At 42.7% G+C, this 24,109-nt stretch overlaps 1 protein-coding gene across 2 annotated transcripts in view; it reads right to left on the reverse strand.

Annotated features, from left to right (window-relative positions):
- The window catches only part of COLGALT2 (collagen beta(1-O)galactosyltransferase 2), a 119,429-nt gene extending 96,839 nt beyond the window's left edge, over window positions 1-22,590 (reverse strand). Inside the window, exon 1 of one of the 2 annotated variants that reach the window (XM_059904071.1) lies at window positions 22,493-22,590. Coding sequence is in view for 1 of the 2 variants with exons in the window: in XM_059904089.1 (XP_059760072.1) it covers window positions 22,003-22,265 (263 nt within the window). In the remaining variant the exon portion in view is untranslated. Of the gene's footprint in view, window positions 1-22,002; window positions 22,359-22,492 lie in introns of those variants that run through there. The other variant, XM_059904089.1, reaches the window with a different exon arrangement.
- Between the last annotated feature and the right edge of the window lie 1,519 nt (window positions 22,591-24,109).

The following is a 24,109-nucleotide window of genomic DNA, read 5'->3' on the forward strand; positions in this document are numbered from 1 at the left end:
CCAAAGATCCAGGAGAGAATTATATAGCAAGCCTGGAGTAGGGTGAGTCGTCCTGCAAATTGCCATGCCGTGTGGCAAAGCAGCCGGACAGAATGTTTTCAAAGCATTTTACTGTGGGACATGAAGATGAGTGTTGAAATACTATTTATAACTCCAAGTTTGGGGATTTTTTTTTCAGTAGTGAGATTTCAGTGTTAAATAAGGATAAACTTCATTAATTCAGAAAGCCCTAACATGAAAATTTAATTGAAAGAACAGCTGGTTTGTGAGACAATCCAAAGTAACAACAAGGTTTGAAAGGGACAATTTGTACCACTCAAGTGGTAGAGGGGTGCAGAAGGGCAGCAATTGGGTTTGAAATCTCAGGGCTTCAGCAGGATTGAATCAAGGTTTTGTGGGGCTTGGAGCTTATATAACTTGGGGGAACCCACTTTAAGAAAAGGAATACAAGATTCCAAATGTAAAATTAAGTATGAAAGTGAATATTTACTTAGAATGAGAAAATTACTGTATAAATAATTATAACACATTAATAAACTTGTTTTATAATCAAGTCATTATAAGAAATTTTCAAAGGCTGAGAAATGCCACATACATCCAAAATCCAGAAAAAAACATTTTATTAACTACCTGACATACTTCTATAAACTTATTTTCTTAGATTTTTGTTAAAATGGCCATCATCCAACAATCTACAAATAATAAATGCTGAAGAGGGTGTGGAACCCTCTTATACTATTGGTGGGAATGTAAATTGATACAGCCATTATGGAGTACAGTATGGAGGTTCCTCAAAAGACTAAAAATAGAGTTACCGTATGATCTAGTGATTCCACTCCTGGGCATATATCCAGAGAAAACTCTACTTTGAAAAGATACATGCACCCCAATGTTCAGTGCAGCACTATTTACAATAGCCAAGACATGGAAGCAATCTAAATGTCCATCGACAGATGAATGGATACAGAAGAGGTGGCACATATACAGAATGGAATATTACTCAGCCATAAAAAAGAATGAAATAACGCCATTTGCAGCAACATGAATGGACCTAGAGATTATCATAGTAAGTGAAGTAAGTCAGACAGAGAAAGACAAACATCATATGATATCGCTTATATGTGGAATCTGAAAAAAATTACAAATGAACTTATTTACAAAACAGAAATAGACCCACAGACATAGAGAACAAACTTATGGTTACCAAAGGGGAAGGGACAGGGAGGGATAAATTGGGAGTTTGGGATTAACATACACACTCTACTATATATAGAATAGATAACCAACAAGGACCTACCGTATAGCACAGAGAACTATACTCAATATTTTGTATCAGGGAAAAGAAGCTGAAAAAGAATATATATGTAATATATATGTAACCAAATCCCTGTGCTGTACACCTGAAACTAACACATTGTAAATCAACTATACTTCAATTAAAAAATTTAATAAAAATTTTTTAAAAACTCTGATCACCTCTTCATATGGCAATTATTTTACAGTATCTCATGTATAAAGAGAAGAGAAATATAATTTAGTCTTTCCTCAACTAAGGTTGGCTGAAATTTGCTTTTTATTATTAATAATGTAGAAAGCTTTCAAGCCATTTCACTGTGTTGCTAACAGTTTTGAATGCCATTTCAAATGGATCTGCCAGACTTTGTGAAGCCAAGATGCCTTCGGTCTGCTAGAACACAATCTGAGGTGTTGGGATGCAGAAAACGTCCGTGTACTCAGACACACTGCCTCTGGTTGTGCTCTTCAGAGGGCAATTCTGATATATTCTGTTCCATGTGATTCCCATAGAAAAAAGGAAGTGTCCAATAGCTTCGGACACTATTATATTCAATTGTATTCACTATATTACCAAGTATGTTTCTAACAGAAGAGAAGTTTTGTTTTGCCCAGGAATTTATGAGAGAACTAAATCATCCACTTAAAAATTCTCATGTCTGATGACTGGAAGTATTTTCCAGAGACAAGTTTCAATTATTGTTGCTCCTCTGCACCTCACTTACTTCTGAGACCAGCTACACAGCAGAACCCTTGGTCCTTCACCTGTGTGTCAAGTCGACCACAAGAGTAATAAACTGTACATGGAAGTGACTATGAACCACATTTTTCCCACTATCCCCAAACTAAGTGCATCCCCAAGTCAGCCTCCTCTTAACCAGATCCCAGATACAACCATTGCCACTCTATCACCACCCGAAATAAGGGGAAGAGGGATGGGGGGCAAGTTGGCTATGTGGTCTTACAGAATGCTGTATTGCTGATGAAATATTTTCCCTTTGCATGTTTTACCAAAACAGATGGGAATACATTGCAATGGGACCCCAGCAGGGGGACTGAAGCTTAAGCTTGCTTAACTTCCAAGTCAATCTGCCTCTGGCCTGGGTTAGGTCACCCTCTGCCACTAAGTCTATGGCTCTGGAAAAATCTTAGTTTGTCTCAATTCAGTTTCCCCTTTGTCAGATGAGGCTACAGCTAATAATAGGTGTTTCATGGGGTTGTTGTGAGCTCTGAATGAGTTAACTCATGGGAAGTGTTATCATAATGCTCAGTACACCGTAAGTATTCAATTAATATTAGCTCTCATGATTAGGTGAAGGGTACTATATTGCAGAGTACTATATAAGATAATAAACTATTTAGAAAACTAATTCATATACCAACAATAAAGATATTAAGCAGACAATTGCCATATATTAATTTAACGATTTCTCTAAGGATAGCAATAGCATTACCCTAATTACCATATGTATTTGAAAACAATAAAACTACTTTTAAAAATTGTATCTGAGAGATTTAACTTGTACAAAATGAACACCTCTTCTTCCCATCTCATTATGTTTGAACTGGGGAGATGCACGGTTTGTTCCACTACATTATTATAGGGGCAAAAAGGATGTTGCTTTTCTGGTATTAATTGTTCTAAATGGCATGTTATATTTCCTTTCCTAGGAAGCATATAAAGAATTCCAGTCCCAGACATCAAGGCTTCAAAACATCTTCAGAAGCAAAGTAAACAAAATGGAAAACAAATCTTAACAATGGTTTCATTCATAGGAAACTTCTCATTGCTAATCAAATCAAGGAACAGTGCAACCCTTTTTCAGACTACACACATTCTTCACTTTACCTTCGAAGCCTAGATATTTAATAAAATATACATAGAATTACTGCACAAATTACCTAAGTGAAAAAGCTTAAGATATTTTAAAGCCAAATTTGACACAGAGGCCCCTATAAAACCAAATATGTGATCTTTCAAAGTCATAAATTAATATGCTGGAAGATGTTCCAGACAGCAGGAATCAGAATAAACTGAGAAGGAAGAAATATTTTCTGCCAGAAGCAAGCAGTAAGAATGCCAAATGTAGGGGAGATAGGGAAGCTTTTAAAAAACAAAAGAGATGTCTGTGGAACCATATACCTGCTTAAAGTAAACCAGATTATAATTATTACTTTATTAGAGATTAGATTTTGAAACGTCTTAAATTTGAACATTTGAATTTGAATGGCTCAAGTCCTTTCTCACAGTCCCCATAAATGTGCCTCTCGCTTATGAAATAACTAAATCATTGCTCTCTGCTCTGATTTTTGGCTTCTCAGTATCAACTCACTTCGTGGTTACACTGTATGAGAGGCAGAGGAAATGTCATCGACTTAAGAAGCTAAATCTTAAGGGGTGACAAGCAGTACTTGTGAGGGCTCAGGTATGAGACAGAAAAATCCTGGCAGTTATCTTATTTTTCATGAAGAAACCAGAGCTGAGCTTTGCCAAGCAGACAGCTATGAGCTCACTGGTCTGAAATAATTACCCACTGAGACTTTTCTCCAGCACAGAACTAATGCGTTTATGCAGAAAACATAACTCGAATATTGATTTGCAGAGTTTTTCTTTTTAAATCAGTAATCAGTAGCCTTTGTCTGTACTTGAGCCTGACATAGCTCTCGGTTACATTAATTGACAAAGTAGAAGAATAAAAAGAGAATAAATATTCAACAAAAGCAGATTGTTTTTAATTCATGTTCTTTATGTTTGGTGGTCTCATTCCTGTTTTAGGAGATAAAGAAATCAAAGCCTCAAACATTTGAAACGGATAGAAGAGTTTTTAAGGGGTTTAATATTCCACAGTTGCAACTCAGAAATTAAGCACAGACTGAAGCAAACCCAAAACAAATTGCTCTGTTTAGTCTAGAGCCGACCTGAGAAATGTTCTTTATAATCAAGATGAGATATGCTGTGATGTTAACAGAGGGACCAAGGACATCAAAAGTGTACTGTGTTCAAATGATTTCCACGGGAAGATACAGTGCAGGATCTAAGACACCGATCCGTATTTTTGCAAAATTGTGCTTCATGCCTCAAGAAAACAAATTAAAGTACAGCAAATAGTATGCAACTAACACTTAGTGATGCATGCCCTAAGCTTAGTGCATTCTTTCAACACTCCTAATCTGTGGTTTAAGAAAGAGGTATATGCAGAACTGGCGATGTCCAGCATTCACTTGTTTTTTTACACTCTTTGGATGGCTGTGTAGAATGTCTTCATTTATTGCTGGGGTTATATGTTGTGTTTAGTTTTATTTTGTCATTTTACAACAAAGCACTTTAATTTTTTTATGAATACTGTCCCCTGAATCCTATTAGTAATGGTATTGCCATTGGTGACATACAGAAAGAAGAAAAAAAAAAGTCTTTTGAGAACATTCCACTGTGTAATCAGGATGCAGGGAAAAAGTAGAGAATTTGCTGACGTAATACTCAAAGGTTTACAGCACATTTATTTCCACTAACTGGTGGGGGTTTAATTGTATAAGTTACACACGTTGCTAAGAATTAAAATAAAAACTTTATACTATTATTGATGATATTGAAAACTGACCATATTTTCCCCAAAAAGAAGCCCAAAGAAGAATGGTATGCCATTTAGAGGGCAAATCTGACTTAAGTCCAAGACAGATCAGCCACACCAGCCTTCTTCTTTTCTTCCAACAAGTGTAACCTTTCTCTGATTTAGGAATCTGCCTGGTTCCCCTTCTCGTCTCCAGTCCTACCCTCTCTTGCCAAGGTGGCTCCTTCTCATCATTCAGGGCTTGGCTCAAGTATCACCTTCTCAAAAAGCCCTTCTCTGACCACCTTATATATGAAGTACTCTTCTATCCAAGCACTTCATCTATACCCCATTATCCTGTTTTACTTCCTCCTTAACACATCTTTTAAAATCATCTGGTTTGTTTATATTTTGTCTGTCATTGCTCTCCCCCAGTACAACAGAAGCTCCATGGATGCAGAGTCTATATCTGTACACCCAGCATCTCACACAATGACATTGCTTATGTTCTTAGATGTGTAGGTCAGGTGTTTAGGACATTTGCGCTTGACATTTCTCATGAGCTTGTAAATAGATGTCATCTGAAAGCTGCACTGGGCTGGAAGACTGACTTCCTAGGTGGTTCCCTCATATGGCAGCAAGTTGATGCTGGCTGTTGGTTGCTGGCCTTAGCTCCTCTCCACATGGACCTCTCCTTGGGATTGTTTTGATGTCCTCATGGCATGGGGGACATCCCTCAGGGCAAGCAATCCAAGAGACTGGGGCAGAAACTGCAATGCCTTTTATGATTTGACCTTGAAAGTCACACACTCTCACTTCCACCCATGCCACTGGCCATGTGAGGCGGCATGGGAGGAGACTAGGAAAGAGTGAGCACCAGAAGGCAAGGACCCTTGGGGGCCACCATGGAGGTTGGTTACCATACCACTGGTTACAGTTAGTTCACTATTAAAAAAGCAGGCCTTTAAGGTAAGGCAAGCAAATACCCATACACCTTCCTTATATTTTTACATATTACTTCAATATTTAAAACACTTTAAAAGAAATAATCAAAGCTTTCTACTTTTCTATGGAGCCTGAAAAAATATATGAATTTCTTCTTAGTGACAGAATTAGATGAAAAGAATCATAAAATGACTACTGTTGTCCCTTTCATTTTTCATTTAACAATAGGTTGCTGGTTTTGTTTTACTATCTACTTAGTTGGGGATATGCAGCACTCAAGCTCTTTGAAGTGTAAAAGTAAGATTAAGGCCAAGTTCAAACTGAGCTGGGAGGAGTTCACACAAGTATTTGGAAGCAGGTCCCCAGACAGGATCTGCAGCCCATGTGTCTTTTGAGACAATGACATATGCAATTCTTCAACCAAAAATGACCTCACTTGTTATCAGTTGATTGTTCCGGGGTCTGGAAACCACAGTGTATTATTTTACCACCCAGGGTGAAATTAACTACAGACCATAGCCACGTGTAACCTTGGTCTTCTCAGGGATCAAAGGCCAAGGAAGGCAAATACAGTTTTTTTTAAGTTGCTGAAAACAAGAATTATCTGTCCGGATTTTTTAAATTCATAATCATTTTTTACAAGGTGATGCGAAGAATAGCTTCTCCTAATTATTTCAGATGAGACACCTGCATTTCTAGTACTGCTAATTCTATATTTAAATAAACAGATCAATCCATCAATAAACTAAGACCTACCTAGAAAAATGCTGCTTTGAAAAACTGAAAAAGAAAGGATTGGAAAAGAGAAAATGGAGCCAAATCTATGATGTTAGTAAGAATAGGAGTAAAAGTAGTGAGATTTAACTGGAATCTCAAACTAGATTCTAGCTAACTAGATTTAACTAGAACCTCGAAAATCTGCTACGGAGAATTGATTTCAGAAGGTGAAATACAGACTGTGGTTTATTTATCTGCTTCTCCTTTGACATCAAAAAGATGAAGTGCTCCTTTTAGAGAAACTATTTGCTTTCTAGCTCAAAGCTACAGAATGTCAGTGCAATTTATTATCTAAAACTAGACAGATGATACACAGATTAGGAGAAGCAACACCAAATCTCAGATACCTTGTTACACAGAAGAGAGGAAAAGCTTCAAAATCCACTTCACTACAGGGCAGAAATTGACCTTCTGTGCCTTAAATCACATTTACTGAAAAAAACTCATTGGCACATTTTATGCTACCATGCCTGAACCCCAGGGTAATGAAAGCATCCTAGAAAAATCTTACTTCAGAAACTCAAAACAGCTGGCTAGATTGCTGGGAAAGCAGGCAGCTAGCTTGCAGCTTGAGAGTATCAGCTGAGTAGCCAAGATCAGAGAGAGCTGAGAGAGGCAGCCAAAGAGCAGTGCTTTCTCAGGATAATTCTGATCCAGCAGGACTGCTTTTTTACTGAGTCCAAAAAAGGAAGAATTTGATTTTAGAGGCTGAACCCCAGGAATATAAGTCAGAGACACCAGTGAGAACTCTCTTTGGAAAGAAAATTGTTGCCCTCCTGATTTTATCTTTCTAGAGCCTGATTTTATCTTTCTAGAGCCTATTTACAAAAAAATCAACTTTCTCTTCTGCTCCTACATTAAAGCATCAGCAAGGAAGGACATGGCCCCAACCAGCTCCATGTTACAAGGACCTTTCACAGGCACTCATGCTCCTGGCCTCTGAAGGTGTCAGCGCGGACCAATCTTCAGCATCTCTACGGTAAATGACACCACTGTGAAGTAACGCCTCTCCCTGGGGAGGAGCTATCACTTCAGTGCAATAGCCCATTAGCCTGCTGAAACTTGACTTCCATTGCCAGGTTCTCCTAACCCCAAAGTGCACATGCAAGCTAATTCCCTCACACGGTAGACTGAGCAAAATACACAGGTCTGCACGCTGGCCAGCAGCTTTTGCAAAGAACAAACACATATGTTGTTTCCCATCACAATGGCAAATGTCCAACTCCTGTTTCTGCCTTTTCAAAAAAAAGGGGGACCTTCTAGGGAAGACCTGCACTTACTTATTTTGCACGCATGAGAAAAGTCAATATATACACTCATGCCACAACTATTCCATCCCTGGTGCCCACAGCAATGGTTTTCCTAGCTTTCAGATCTGGAACTATCTCTTCTGACATAATTCTCTGCATTCTTTTTCTTCTCAGCACAGCCCTTCTTTTGACTGTTGTTGTTCATGAAAGACATGGTATTTTCTTTCAGGCTAGAGGTTATGTTAGTCAAGGTTCTCTGGAGAAACAGAACCAACAGAACAGATAGCTAGAGAGCCAGAGAGAGAGAGAGAGAGAGAGAGAGAATATATATATATATAATATATACCTCAATATAATATATCTGCTTCATATCTATCTATTGAGAGAGAGGTGGAATGATTTTAAGGAATTAGTTCATGCAATTATGGAGGTTGGCAAGTTCAGAGTTTGTAGGGTAGGCCAGAAGGCTGGAGACTCAGAGAAGAGCTAATGTTGCAATTCAAGTCCAAAGGCAATGTGATGACACATTTCCTTGTCGCTCGAGGAGGTCAGTCTTTTGTTTTATTCAGGCCTTCAACTGATTAAACGAGGCCCACCCACATTATGGAAGGCTTCACTCAAAGTCCACTAATTTAAATATAAATCTCAGCCAAAAACACCCTCACAGAAACACCCAGAATAATGCTTGACCACATATCCAGGCACCATGCTCAGCCCAATTGACACATAAAATTAACCATCCCGAAGGGCAAAAAAATTTTTTAATTTTTATAATTTGATGTAGATATGAACCATCAGTCTATTCACCAAGGATATGAGACAAGGATAAGTCAAAACTACTGAAAAGTTATATCTAAGTACAAATAAAGAAACAAGGGCCCAAATAGCATTTTAAATAATGTGGCAACAGAGTAAGCTGTTTTATTTTTCACGGTATCAGTGGTGGAACTGCAAATTCATAGCATGCTATGGCTAGAAAAATCTTTAAAGATCAGCCTGTCCAGCACTCATGGTATAGCTAAGGAGACCAAGGCAAGGTAGAGAATTCAAGAAAATCTGAAAATATGGTGGGGCATGGCATAGATGATGCAAAAGGGCCAACAGCTAAGAAACCAGATAAAACTCATACTGGAATGCCTTATGTGGAATGTTACTGAGATAAAAATCACTCTCCACTGTCTAAACACACAACTATTGGGCGGCACCGAGAGAGAGAGAGAGAGAGAGAGAGAGCAAGGGGGTGCTGGATGATTGGACCAAGTTGGTCCATTATCAAAAGCTGGCCTCTGTATATCCAAAAGACAGACAATCCATGCATGGATAACTGAGAGTTCAGTTACTGCCTTTATTTTGATAAGACGCATGGGAAAATGAGAGTTTGGCGGTCACCATGCCAACATCAGCAAAGACTGGCCAATGGGTCTGGGACTTCATGCTTCCCAGTGGGACTCTTAATAATCTGCCTCTCATGGGGTAGGGGAGTTCAGTAAATATTAGTGAGTTGCTGTCCTTTCCTCCTCAAATGCCAGCAGCGTCCCTTTAGTTCACTAGTATTTGCCCAGGCTTTGGGAAAAGCTATTAAGATTCAGCACCATTATCAAAGGGGACTGGGCAGCATCTAATCTTTGGGAGACAGAAAACTGGCCCAGAAGTGGGGCTGTAACCTTCAGTCACCTTCTGGCATTGCTGCAATCTGATGCCTAAGAAATGAGGATCCAGTGCATCTTTGATGCCCAGTCAAGGCTTTGAAGCTGTGTCAAGACCACAGGACAAAGGCAGCACTGTTTATGCAAATTTAGAAACAAAAGAAGCTAGAATCCAAAGCCATTAAAAGTAACATCAGAAATCCAATACCCAGAGGTGATTAGAGGCCCTACACTAGTATGAAACAGAACGCCTGAAAGAGAGGCTGGGCAACACACCAAAACACACACTGGGAAGTAATCCTGAACGGCCACAGCCCGGCTGGATGCGCTTAGAGGCCTTGATGTCCGCAGCTCCTTAGCCAAGGGGCAGCCTCTGTGTACCGCAGGAAGGAAGCCCTCGGTCACAGCTGCTCTACACCTGGTGCACGCAGCCCTTTCCTGAGAAGTTCCAATTTGTGCCCTCAAGGCCAGCCCTCTTGCTGCCACGTCGTCCCCTTGGCAGTTCAGTCACCATGTGGCACAGGCCTTCCACAGGAGACGACACTATTAGGGAACATCCTTGGGCACAGTACACAACAGGGTGAAATACAAATGAGCTTCCGAGAAAACATAAATATTTTTTTTTAGGTCACTCCGAAAAAGATCTAAAATTGGGCTGAGGGTCCAGGAAACATCAATCGTGCAGAGTTACGATTCATGAAAATTCTTTAGATCTACTCACTCCATGAAGGGGTTACTGATGTCAGACAGGGAAGGGACCCAAGAGAACATCTGTCTCATCCACAGGTTCTCAAGTTTGGCTCCGCATTATCACCCCCTGGGAAGTTTTCAAAATATGTCACTTGCCCTAGTCCTACCCCATAGATTCAGACCTAAGTGGTCTGGGGGTGGGGCCCAGGCATCAGGATTTTTTTAAACCTCATCAAATGATTCTAATAAGCAGCCACATTTGAGAGCCACAAGTCTGGCACATCTCCCTGACGTTACGGAGAGGAAACTGAGGCCCAGAGGGAATAAGGGGTTTGTTCTAAGTGACACAGCATGAGCAAACGAACGATGCCTCCCAGTCCTTTCACAAGGCAACATAAATAACAAAATGAGGACATTTGCATACTGGGGGGGGAAAATGGAAGAGGCTGCTTTTGGCTGGAGGGAACAGTTCTGGAGACACACACCCCCACCCCGCACCACCCCCCCCCAACCCCCCCGCAACCTGGCCTCATCTTCTTCCCCAGCTGATCATTATCTCCCTGGCAGGAGGCATTAAGCTGTAGAATGCAGCTCACATTTCAGGGAAGGAAAAGGACTTAAAAAGAAAATGGGACACATAAACTTGAGGACATTTACAGTGGGATTTGTGACAGACCTGTCACCTAAAGGACACAATGAAACGAGGGTGTGGAACTGTATGAGATTTATCAATGGAGTTGTGATCTTCCCCAGAGAAGGCTGCCTGTTGGTAAGCTTATAATAATGTTACTATATCAACTCTGAACACACCTTCGTGCAGCAGCGACAAACTCGGAAAAATCTTTTGTACAGCAGACTCCAATAGTGTAAATATCCCAAAAGTTCTATTTTGGTTTCATAACCGGTGACGACACTAGGTTAGAGACTTTGTAATATCATGTAGTTAAGGCTGAACTTCAACTAAGCTAATTTAATAGACTGTTTATTCTTCTCCCAAATGAGGGGAGCAGTTTTTAAAGGCATGCCAGAGAGAAAATCAAAGGTAAGAAAATTAAATACCGGCAACAAAAGAATCAAGATGAGGGGATATGGAGACTGAAGTGGTTCACATGACTACTATTTATTTGGAGGAAATGCACTGGTTTGATTTCCCTCCAGTCTATTAAGAGATGTTCATCAATAGCTATCCTTCCTTCTATAAACCTAAGTGCTTAATGAGCTCATGATGTGAGATACCTGAGCAAAGAAAAGGGTTTGAGGGAGTGTCACATTATACTGAGCCCCAGTGCAAGGCACTTCATACAATGGGTAATCTGGAGCATTGCTTTAAAAAGAAAAAAAAAATTTTTTTTTTTAAATAGCCGCTAGGGCTTCCCTGGTGGCGCAGTGGTTGAGAATCTGCCTGCCAATGAAGGGGACACGGGTTCGAGCCCTGGTCTGGGAAGATCCCACATGCCGCGGAGCAACTAGGCCCGTGAGCCACAACTACTGAGCCTGCGCGTCTGGAGCCTGTGCTCCGCAACAAGAGAGACCGTGATAGTGAGAGGCCTGCGCACCGCGATGAAGAGTGGCCCCCGCTTGCCACAACTAGAGAAAGCCCTCGCACAGAAACGAAGACCCAACACGGCCAAAAATAAATAAATTAATTAATTTTTTTTAAAAATAGCCACTATTGGAAGGCTGGAGAACACATGTGCTCGACTCAATAAAAAACACAGATGATGTGTCTGGCAGAGCCTCTTCTTTGTAATCCTGTACATTACTACTTCTCTTAATAAGAAACCCCTTGGCCTTCTTGATTGCTTACGCATCTGGAACCTAGGCTTTAGAAGATTCCAGTGTGGGACAACTTACCAAGCTTTGAAAATCCCACGGCCTGTACTTCAGACACATATACAGCTTTCAGTCCTTCCATGAGGGCCCCCTATTTTTCATGGGGCCTTCTGGGAGCTCATCTCCTGCAGTTCCCAGACCCAGAAGTGTATACAAATTACTTGTGCACGTGTTTAAGACACAGAGTCCCAGGCCCCTCCCACAGGCCATCTGATTGAATGTGGCTGAAACGGGGCACAGAAATCTATGTAACTAACAAATGTCCTAGGTGTTGTGATACAGCTGGCCCCTGAACCAGTATTTAGGAACCACTCATAGAAGCCCAGCAGCCTTACGGCAAAAGGTCAGCAGAAGAGTGATGAGGGCCACGTCCACTCATGGCCAATGAACTTGACCAATGGGGTTGAGTTGCTTTGAGGCCACCTCAACTACTAATTTCAACATGATTACCTGAATTTATCCACCTAGACAATCCATGATGGTCAAATAAATAAAAGGATGCATATAATTTTTTTTAGTCTGTTGCTTTAGAAATTCATAGTTTATCTTGCTAAAGAGAATTTTCTAGGATAGAAATCAATGTGTCCAGTAAACCTTAAAGTCTAACAAGATTGAGGAAAGGCAGAGAGGAGATTTGTAATTTTCTAAAACATTTTAGTATGCTGAGTCTTAAAGGCCAACTCCACAAAATCCATCTGAAATGTAAGACACGGTCTGACTGTCTGAATGCACTCCCACCCCACCTGCTTCTAGCAGAGGGAATGCAGCAATGTAGGAGCTGCATATAAGCTTACTGTTCAATGTTGCAGTGATGACATGAAAAATCCTGATTCCACCTGGCAGCAACTTTCCACTATCTTGGCGGGTCTCAGCCATAATCACTGTGGTGTGTGGAGCTTGGACAGATTATGGGGCTGGCTGGAAACCAAGAAACTAAAAAGCAGTCCAGCAAGGGACTCTGTGTTGGAAATGCCATAGCCCCAAATGCCCATGACCATATTTCTCACAGACAGCCCAGGAATTTAAGTTCCACTGTTAGTCTCCAGAAAATCCTGCCTTTCCCGAGGCCCTGAAAAGTGGCAATTTCTCACTTAATATGACTTTTAGGGAGAACGTCAATCAACATACATCCATGTATTCCCCTTTCTCAGAATCATCTCTCGCCCTGTGAGAACAGGAAAGCTTGACGTGGCCCACTGCCCTCCCCACTTCCAAAATGTATGCAATCAGTCTCAGAAAGCAAAGGGGATGGAAAGTAAGAGTTCTACTTCTTTACTGCCTAAAATGTAGGCACTTTGGGCCACCTTCATGGCTTCCTTGGGCTTGACAGCTATCTTAGTCTATTTGGGCTGCTATAACAAAATACTACAGGCTGGGTCGCTTATAAACAACAGAAATTTATTTCTTACAGTTCTGGAAGCTAGAAGTCCAAGATGGGGATGGCAGCATGGTCAGGTTCTGGTGAAGGGCCTCTTCTGGGTTGTAGACTTCCTGCTGTGTCCTCAAGTGGTGGAAGGGGTGAGGGATCTCTCTGGAGCTTCTTTTATAAGAACACTAATCCCATTCATGAGAGCTCCACTCCCATGACTTAAGCACCTCCCAAAGACCCCCCCACCTCCTAATACCATCGTCTTTAGGGGTTAGAATTTCAGCACATGAATTTTGCCGGGAGGGTGGTGGATGGGGAAAGCTCCATTTAAGGAACTTCCTCTCTCCAGCCTGACACGTGCCTCAATAGACTTTGAAGTGATCAAACCCAGGAGGTAAAGAATTCTTCCAATGTAGGCGATTTATCACTTGAATCAAGTACTCATGGGGCTGCTTCGTCAGAGCGGCCTGGTCCCACACACAGCCTTCTGCCCTCTTCTTAGGGGTGTGTAGCCCAGCATCATCTGTTATCACTTATGTTTTTGAAATGCACGTCTTCTAAGGGGTGTTGAAACATTAATCAAAAATTCTGGGGCCAAGAGGATTACTTTGCACTATGTTTGCAGAGGAACACGATCTCATCAGCTAAGCCAATTAAGTCAGGGACAGGTTTCGGCTTGCTGAACTTGACAAACAACTAAATAATAACAATTACTGCCTCGATTAAATGAAGTGTGTTACGATATCATAAATTCAGCCTTGGTAGGATGTCATGAGGCTATTACGGGAAGTCTTAAGTCCGAAATGATTTCTGTCCAGTGCTCCTAGAGAGGAAAAGAAATGCCCTGCAGCCAAATCTAAGGTTTAATTCGTACAAGAGACTTGGCTAATGTCACCAACCACAAATGCTGCGTTTTCCTGGCTCTGGACAGCAGCAGGTTCCAGTGAATTAATTACAGCCACTCTATTTATACTCTGCATGGCTTTTCAATTACTGCCTATAACGAGACGGTTTTTACTTTTATGAACATAAACGCATAGCTTTCCCACCATAGGAATGGAGAGCCGAGGGAAAAGTAATACAAACCTGATCATTTTACTACTAGGTCACTCACTGGCAGCTTGCCAAGCCTGCTGGTTCTAGAAAGCAGTTACTACTTGAGTCCTAGGGCTCCTGAGGAGCCTGAGCAGGGAGCAAGGGTCACCAGCCAAATGCCTACAGAGGCCAGACAGCAGGGGCCAATCGCAGGTGCACAGAGGGTGGGCTTGATGGGGACCTGAGTGCCTGGACAAAGTCTGGGGTACAGCAGCTACTAGGCTAACTGTTTGTTGCTGTGGACAAATGCAGGCCTGGTGGGGCAGGTGCTGCTCACTCTGGCATGTTCAGTTTGTGAAAAGTTATCTAGTTATACATTTATGATAGATGCCCTTTTTGGATGTGTGTTATGCTTCATAAAAAAGTTTTTTTAAATGGGCTAAGGGCCACATTTCTGGGGGCCAGAGACACCAGAACAAGAGAGCAAGATGGGTATCATCAGGGAGGATTCAGAGTAACTACCTGGAACAGGTGTTGTGTGAAGCTGGCTTTCACTGTGCCAGCCAGGGCATAGGTACAGGTGGGATGGCAGAGTTTAAAAAACCTGGGATAGAGAGATTGACTTAAAAACATCACATTTGTGTAGAATAGGATATATCAAACACTTCTATTAGGTTGGCCAAAAACTCTGTGCGGTTTTAAGTAAAAAGAAAAGACTCATTTTCACCAAGAACTTTATTGAACAACGTATTCATTAACCAAATGTACTTTTTGGCCAACCAATATTTGGGTTAACACTTAAAAGGATATGTGGATATGCACAGAAAGTTTCTAGATGATACACAAGAAACTGTTAACAATGGTTGCCCCTGGCAGGTGGTATGGAGTGGAAGGGAGATTAACTTTTTATTGTATTCCCATTCACACTCTTTGAAGTTTTATTATGGGAGAGTATTATTTTTTCAATTTAAAAAAGAAAACGTCAGGAAAGAAAATGCTTAAAATAATTAAATTACTATAAACCTACAAGGACTCTAAGGGATTTAACTTCTTTTAAATCAGCAATTTTTGATATGCTAACAATGTAAATGCAATTAAATGAACAGATCACTCCTTTGAGAATAAAAACGTCAAAATGTATACAATACACACACTTTGTAATTCCTGATGAATAATAGCTATGATTTAAACACATATAGTGAAACCTCTTCATAATATGGTAACTGGGGAATAGAACTAAGAACCAAACTACAGGCTAATCATTTTCTCTCAAACTTTAACTCGACTGTATATTGTTAGGTTATTTGAAGAAATGTGCAGAAATGAGCCCTATAATAGTCCTACTATAGTCCCTATATAAGCCTTATAATGGTCCTACTATAGTATGCCTTAGACTTGAAGACAGTGCCACACCGTGATAGGACCCATGAGGACATTTAAGTGTTGGAAGAAGGACCGAGGCACAACCAACAGCCTTTCAGGTTACAAAGCTTTCATTGTTCATTCCTACGACCACTGAGACAGTCAAGAGAGAGGGCCATGGGAAGCATGCTTATGTGCCTGGAGTCATAAGCATGCACCATGCACTAGCTGTAGAATCACCTGGAGAAAGGAGTTGAAGACAAGTACGTAAAACCAAACCCTGCTTAGAATAACTGGTATGCTCCTTTAACCATGAGCTATATTCCTTATAAAATACTCAACATTAAAACAGCCATATAGGGTTTAAAATCTAGAAATCTGTTATCTCACTCCGACACTTATTCATTATGTAATATACTGTGGGAACATCCCTTAACTGCCCTGTGCTTTGGTTTCCCCACCTATGGAAGTCAATTAATAAAATAGATCCAGGACAATTTAGGCATCCATTCTAACTCGCAAGTGATCTGTCTAAACTAGAGCAAGAGGATAGGTGACTTCAGTTTTTACCCAAAGGAAATATATAATTCTGAGGTCCAATTGTGTTTTGAAATTGTACGGTGGAGGGAGGATTGATAGTTGTCTCCGACTATTTGGAAGAAAGTTGAGTTTATGTGTCAACCAAATCCAAGACCACTAATTAAAAAGGCTGAAAAACTGACCTTCTGTCTTACCAAAATGCTGCAGCCACCATGCATATGAAAAATGAGGCCTTATTCGTTTGTCACTAGCAATACGTGATAAATTTTTTTCTGTTGCTATATAGCTGTGATCATAGCAAGTGACCTGCATATTTGAGTACAACCCACATACGTAGTCTCGTTCTGTTCCTGTGAAATCTACCAACACAGAACAGAGTTTAGTAACTAGAAAGTGCCTAAGTGACAAAATCATCAAGACAGTGGAAGGGAGCCACTGAGTCCCTTGTGCCATTCAAGCAGAAGGAGCCATTCTTCTTTGAAAGAAAACACTGGCACTCTTATCTTCCTAAGGTGGGTCAACTGACAGAAGCAAAAACGAGAACTAATTGGTCTTTTCTTGATCTTAAACAGAGCATCTGTACTCAGTCTGCGACGTTCGCTGCCTGAGTCACATCCTGGCTCCACCGTGCACTAGCCTTGTGACCTCAGACAAGTTATTTAAATTCTCTGTGCCGCAGTTTCCTCCTGTGTAAAGTGAAGAGAGTAATGACACTTCTCACCTAGGGTTGCTGTCAGGAGTAAATCAGTTATCCTACCAAAGAGTTTAGAAGAGCCCCTCCATGAATGTTAGTTTCCATTATGCTGATAACTTTTTGTTGGAAGGAAGAAAATAAACAGAGCTTCTTTTGAACATATTTTCTTTTTTAAAATTTTCATTTGCGAAGAGAAAGGTAATGGAGATGAGACAAAAAGGAAAAGATGTATAAGAAATAGCAACTATTATCTATTTAGTAGCATGTGTGTAAAAGACATTGTAATACATTATCTCATTTGCTTGTTATAATAACTCTTTGAGGTAGGTGTTATTATTAGTCATCCCCAGATGAGGCAGCTCAGCTTAGAGCTTCATGATGTGCCCATGATTACACAGGAGATTTGAGCCCTAGTCTATCTGACTGTAAGCTGCATACTCTGCCCTCCGTACTAAACTACCAGGCTGGGAAAAATAAGGAGAAGGAGGGGGTAAGGTGAGAGAAATAAACTAATGGAGAGAAGCAGACCAAAGTACCATATACATTTTCAGCCATGAGCTGAAACTTCTGTCTAGAGGGAAAACATAAACACTTAATGTCAAGACTGTAATGATAAAATGTGACATCATTCTCACCACTGAGGAAAACTAGCATTACTAGTAGCTTGGAACATTTTATAAACACACTTGTATTAGTGTATCAAGTTAAACATTCACCAAAATGCTACTGGTTGGGCATTAAAATGTAGAGATAAATCCAAGCTAGTCCCCATACACCCCACAAAGTTGTGTGCAAAATGTCAGGGTCAGTATCCCAGAACAAGTAGAAGTTCACCATTGTTAATGTTTATGTCAACAGAAACATCTCTCTATTTAAAAGCCATATGATGGTTTTCAATTTAGCATACATATTACTTTTCAAAACTCTACCAAATGAAATGCCCAGATTGTTCTGTAATTACACGATAGTTACTGCCTTGTGACTGCACAGACTCTGTGAATCGCAACAGTCTTCCCACACAGAATAGCAGGCTCTCCCAAAAGACAAACTTAATGTATCTTTTGGGTCAAATGTTTTTCCTTGTGCCCTGCTCCATTTTCCATCATCATGTTACTTGCCACTGCCCCCCTTAATCATAGGCTTGGGAAGGGGGATGAGGTCAGCCTTCCCTCTACTGCTAAGGCCACTATTCATGGCTCCACTGAATTAAAGAGAACCCACTCAAGCGCACTGCCGCATGTTACAATGCCAACCCGTCCCCTTCATCGCAGCACAGCAGTGATCCCCGTTACCCCAGTGCCGGTTTTAATTACAACACAAGGATCATCTCAGTTCCTTATCACAGAACTGTGATATCTGAAGGAAAACAATTAGTTTGGTGGGGTTTTGAGATCAGATAGGTAAATGTGACAAGTTTTCCTTTTTGCCAGTACAAAGTATCTCTAAAATATAAACTTTCCTTAATTCAGCTGAATCCAAATAAACTTGATACCGAGATAACTGCACTCATCGTCTGAAAAAGTTTTCAGGTCAATTTGTTGGTACTCAGTGCAGATCTGGTCCAGAACTTTAGGTGAGGGGAAAAAAAAAAAATCACACCACTGGGAAATCTGAATGTGATCACTGAACCAGGGTCTCAATTACTCATACAGGAAAGAAGTCTTATCAGATGCTCCTCCAGCCATTGTTAGAAGTAAGCAGATGAATGAGAAGAGAGAGTCTGCACAGAGTTACTAAAATACGATGAAATGGAAGCTGGCAGCCCAGTCCCTATACTCAACATGGTTCTGTTTTATGAAGTTCTGGCCATTTTTGACACTGATCATTTTTGACCTCAGCACGTGCTGGCCTTGCAGAGTGGAGACTAGCCAGTTTGGCATCTCGGAATGTTGAGGACAGCTTGGGACTGAGAGACTAGAGTAAGTCATTGGCAGAAGCCCCTCAAAACGGCAGCATCCTAAACTGAGGTACTGCCTCTCCTGGAGGGTTATAACCCATCACCTTCCCCGCAAATACTCCTCTAGCGCTAGTCATGAAGTCAGCAGCTCCAGGGTACAGTGCAATGAGTTTGGAGATTTGCAAAACTTAGACCTGCCACTCACTTTATTTCCCCTGATAGGAAGCTCTGGTTAATGTTCCAGTACCTTTTTATTTTCCATGCTTCTCCCTCTTTCTGGAACCCTCCTTCCTTCCCAGGTTTTTGTGGATTCCTATTTGTCCTTCAAAACTGAGTTCAAACTAAGTGTCAACTCTCCTCAAAAAAACTTTCATGACCACACAACTGCCCCAATCTGATTTATATAGAAGTCTTTTGTCACTCTCCCAAATGCTATAAATGCCATTCAGATCACCTTACACTGCCTAGTTTAGAAAAATTTTTAAAAGCCATATTTATCTGTGAGGAGTCACATCTTATTCAATCTTTTCCAGCCTGAACCTGGCATAGTACCTGGTTCTCACAAAAGAAGGTCATTAGGAGCACATGCTTACATGCTTGCACAACCTCTCTGTGCCTCAATTTTCTCATCTGTAAAAGGGTATAATAATAAGATATAACTGATAGGGTTATTGTGAAGAGGAAACCAGAAAATGAATGTATAGTGCTTAGAAGAACTGTGACCTCTTATTATTAAATATTTGTAAAATTAACAAGTAAATATAATCTTCAGTAAGTTAGTTACTTTAGACACAATATCTTCTATGAAATGGAGATAATCTTGTTTCTTTATAGGATGGTAGTAAAGATCAAATGAGATAACTAGTTGATGAAAGTACTTTGAAAGCTGTAAAGGACTATTTAAAAACTGGCATTTTATTATTATTACCTAAAAAAGTATATAAGATTTCTAAACCAGAACTCAAAGAAGAGTCTTTAGTGGCTGGTTAATGCAGGGGTTGCCCAAGGTCTTACCCAAGCCTTGGGTTTCTTCCTTTACTTTCCAACACAGACCATAAAGGTACAGTCACATGGACCATGAATAAGGGTAAGGGAAAAGAGATTCCTAAGGTCTAAGCAGAATTGAGAATACTACCCATCTAAAGAGAACACCAACAACCATAGAATCTGGAACATCCAGGGAACTCAGGACGTACAATCATTGCTGAGTGATTCTAATCATATCACAAAACCTATGAAATTCAAGAGCTGGAAAGGATTTTTGAAATCACTTGTTCCTATTCCTTTATTTTACTGATGAGAAAACTGAGGTCTATGGATCCCAAGCAACTGGCCCAAAACTACATGTCAAGCTAGTGACAAAACAACTCAAGTCTCCTTATTTGTAGCTTTATATACATTTTGCTTATACTGTATCATGTTCCCTTTATCCTTTCTGGGGTGGTCTTTAGAAACAAACCTGGGTTCAAATTCCAGTTTAACCATTTATTAATTCTGTGACTGAGTTATTGAACTGATCCAAGCCTCAATTTCTTCGTTTGTAAAATAAGGATGATAGTATCTTTTAAAAGTTTACTATATGATAAAAGGGGTAATGTCTGTACATCAGGTAGCAAAACCTGTGCCTCATACTCACTTCCCCCCTCACTAATTTCCTATAGCAACTATTGTGATGTTGTTTAAAACTAAACAATGCATAAAGACCAAGACTATATTGTAAAACATCTCTTTTGAAGAAAGCATCTCAGAACTGACTTTTGTGAAATTTTCTTTTGGTATTGAAATGGTTAAAAAAAAAAAAAGTCCTTCTGGTTTAAAACCTGACTGCACCAACGTTCCTACTTTCCACATAACATGCCCTTCTCCGTGGCAGCCGTCACGTATAACAGGGTATATAGTAAAGCAGTGTATATAGCACAGTGCTGCACTATATCTCATGTTTGCTTTCTCACCTCTGCACCTTTCCCACCAGGTACCATTAGGCTGCCAGTTCCAGCTACTGCTTTATCATTCCTTTTCCCTTTGTGTCCAACTGTGGCTTTAAGGATGCCTTGTCTGTGGACAGCTCCCTTATCAAGACAGAAACTGCCCCAGAGTGATCTGGGCTCTGTCTTCCTCAAGAGACCAGAGGCCTCTTGTCCATGTACCTGGCGGCCTATCTCCCCCGGCCAGTGTCCACCTCCTCCTCCACAGGCCCCTTAGCGGCTCACCTGGCCACCAACTTCTCACCCTCTGATACCTGCTTTTATAAAAAGATGTGGCGACAGGACCAAGTGGGAAAGTTGAAGTGGGCGGCCACCTCCGCAGCAAGCACAGGGCCTAGGCCCGGGTCTCTATCCTAAGCGCAACAAAACTTAGCTGTTTGCCTTCCCGGGGCGGTCCCCAGGACGCCGGCACCCCAAGCCACCCCGCGCGGTTTGCACCTGCGGTGGGAATGAGTCCCGGGAGGATGCAGGGACGGGACAGCCTGGAGCGCTCAGAGGAGACAGGACCCACGGTGGTGACGTAGTTAGGAAGACACAGCTGGCCCCAACTAGCCTCAAACTCTGGGTCCTGATCCCTTCTCCCCTTCCTCTCCACACCCAGGGAGAACCTTGAGCCACTTTTCCAGCCTCTGAGGTGGCAGCAGGAGCCTGGCACCGGGAAGCCAGGGCAGCGCACTCCAGCCACTCCGGAGGGCACGCCACTCCGGAGGGCACCCCACCCCCCCAGCCGCAGTTACGGTCCATGTCGCGTCCGGAGGAGTAGGCGGCGACGGGCAACCCTATTCCCTCACTCCGGGGCGAGGGATACGAGGTGGAGAAAAAGGAATCCGCGCGAGTGTTAAGGGGGAGAAGGTAGCACTCTTGCGGGGTCTCCCCAGTCCTGTCCGGGAGAGGGGCGAGGTCACCCCGCTCCACACTGTCCCCACGGGAGCTCGGGGCGGGCTGCTTATCCTGGTTAGCAGCCGGTGCGCACGCGGACGCGCGCGTCCTTCCCCACCCCGACCGCCGACCCGCCCAGGCCCCACGCCGGCGGTGAGGGGTGTGCGCACCTCGTCTCCGCGTGCCCCGAGCGGCCCCCTCTCCCCTCAGCGACACTCCGGGCGCCGCCCCCGCCGCCGGCCCGGCGCAGCCAGCTCACCAGATGGCCATCCTGCTCTTGGGGTAGTCCAGCCGCTCCAGGCAGCCGAGGAAGTGAGGCAGCGAGTGCGCAGCGTTACGCGCGAGGACGGCCACCATCACCGTGGGTCTCTGCAGGGGCGACTCGGAGAATACTACCGCCTCCCCTTCGTCGTCTTCGGAGTCCGGCTCGGCAGCGAAGCGCGCCCGGCAGCCGCCGCGGAGCAGAGCCCACGAGAGGAGTAGCAGCGCCCAGGCCAGGGGGGCAGCGGGGCTTGCGGCCATGTTCAGGGCCGTGGCGGGCGGCTGGACGACCGGCCGTGGATGCCCGAGGCCGGCAGCGAGGGGCGGAGGGGAGGCGGCTGGCGCGCGCGCACTGGCAAGACCTCGGCAGCCCGGGACCCTCCCGCCGCCGCCGCCGCCGCCGCCGCCGCCGCCGCTGCTGCCGCCGCCACCGGCCCACCGCCGACCCCGCTGCACTGCCCAGGCCCTGCCGCGGGGGCCCGGAGTACCTGCCGCCGCCGGCGCTCGTCTGGGACTCAGGCTCGCAGACAGTCGTGTCGGTGCGGCTGTTTGTCCCGAGTCCCGCGGAAAGTTCCTCTAGTCCAGGCTCAGCTTGTACAGCTGAGGTCTGTGGCTTCCCCCAGAGCCGTGAGGTGTGGCCGTGTCTGCCAATGGGCGTGTGAATGCGTGTGTGTGTGTGTGTGCGCGCGCGCGAGCGTGTGTACATAACGGTACGCCTCCAAGAAAATTTATTCTGCTTTTGCAAACCGCAGTCTAAAGTCCTTCACAGTGATGCAATGTATCCAGTTTTTCATAATGCACCTATTGACTAAATGGGTAGAGCTCTAAAATGGAAAGTCACCTAATGAGTCACTACTATGATAAACAGTTTTTTAACTTCCACAGAGGCAGAATGTTTGCATTTCCTCACACTTAAGTGCTCTTTAAATTCATTCTTGACTGAGTAGACCCCCAATAAGATCAAGTTGGAAGACTTGGAGAATTTTAGAGCCAGATCGAACCCTTGAAATTAAAGAAAGCCCCTTGGGGGCCAGGTCCTCTACCTGCCAACTCAGGGTCCTGAGCTTCCTGACAGGGTGGCATGTTAAGGAGGAGATTCACTTAGATGGTGTTCTTTTTCCTTAATGACCCAAACTGACAAAGAGTCACAAAGAGAGGGAAGATCTGTACATGCTGGAGGAGAAGTATAAGGAAGAAGGAAGGAAGAGGGAAGGTAAATTAGCAGGTAAAGTGAAATTGCTAGGATACACTATCGAAGGATATTTAATCTTGAACATAATGGAGGAAAGCTAGTAAAGAAATCTGGAGTTCTTTCTCTGTGGAATTGTGTAGACTTTAATTTATCTGTGTGCAGGATGGATTGATGACCTCCAATCCCAGCTTGCCCTACACGGTCTTCTTACTAGTTGTATCCAAACTTCTCCACAACTATTAGACACCTTCTTCACTCTCCTTCCACCCCCTCCCTTCCTCAGAAGAATATCACCTCCTTTACTGAACTCCCTAAATGCCCCTGTCTCTGATTAATATCCCTACCAATGCACTGCTTACTTGCAGGTGCCTATTCATGACAGAGCTTCTGATCCCATCCTCTCCCTTCTAGTACAGGACTTTTCTCCATTTATCTCCACTCTACTGAATCTTCAACTTGTCCCTTTCCATCAGCTCCTTTCCCTCAAGCTAAAAACTCAGTCAGGGGACTGCCCTGGTGGCACAGTGGTTAAGAATCTGCCTGCCAATGCAGGGGACACGGGTTCGAGCCCTGGTCCAGGAGGATCCCACATGCCGCGGAGCAACTAAGCCCATGCACCACAACTACTGAGCCTGTGCGCCACAACTACTGAAGCCTGTGCGCCTAGAGCCTGTGCTCCGCAACAAGAGAAGCCACTGCAGTGAGAAGCCTGTGCACGGCAACGAAGAGTAGGCCCTGCTTGCCACAACTAGAAAAAGCCTGCGTGCAGCAATGAGGACCCAATGCAGCAATCAATCAATCAATAAAAAGAAAAGAAAGAAAAAGAAAAAAAGAAATTAAAAAAAAAAACCTCAATCAGTCATCTTCTATCCTTAAAGAATTAAAAAACAAAAAATCTTGGCTCTCTTTCTAG

Source organism: Balaenoptera ricei, chromosome 1 (assembly GCF_028023285.1).
Source record: "Balaenoptera ricei isolate mBalRic1 chromosome 1, mBalRic1.hap2, whole genome shotgun sequence".
Taxonomy (NCBI): Eukaryota; Metazoa; Chordata; class Mammalia; order Artiodactyla; family Balaenopteridae; genus Balaenoptera; species Balaenoptera ricei.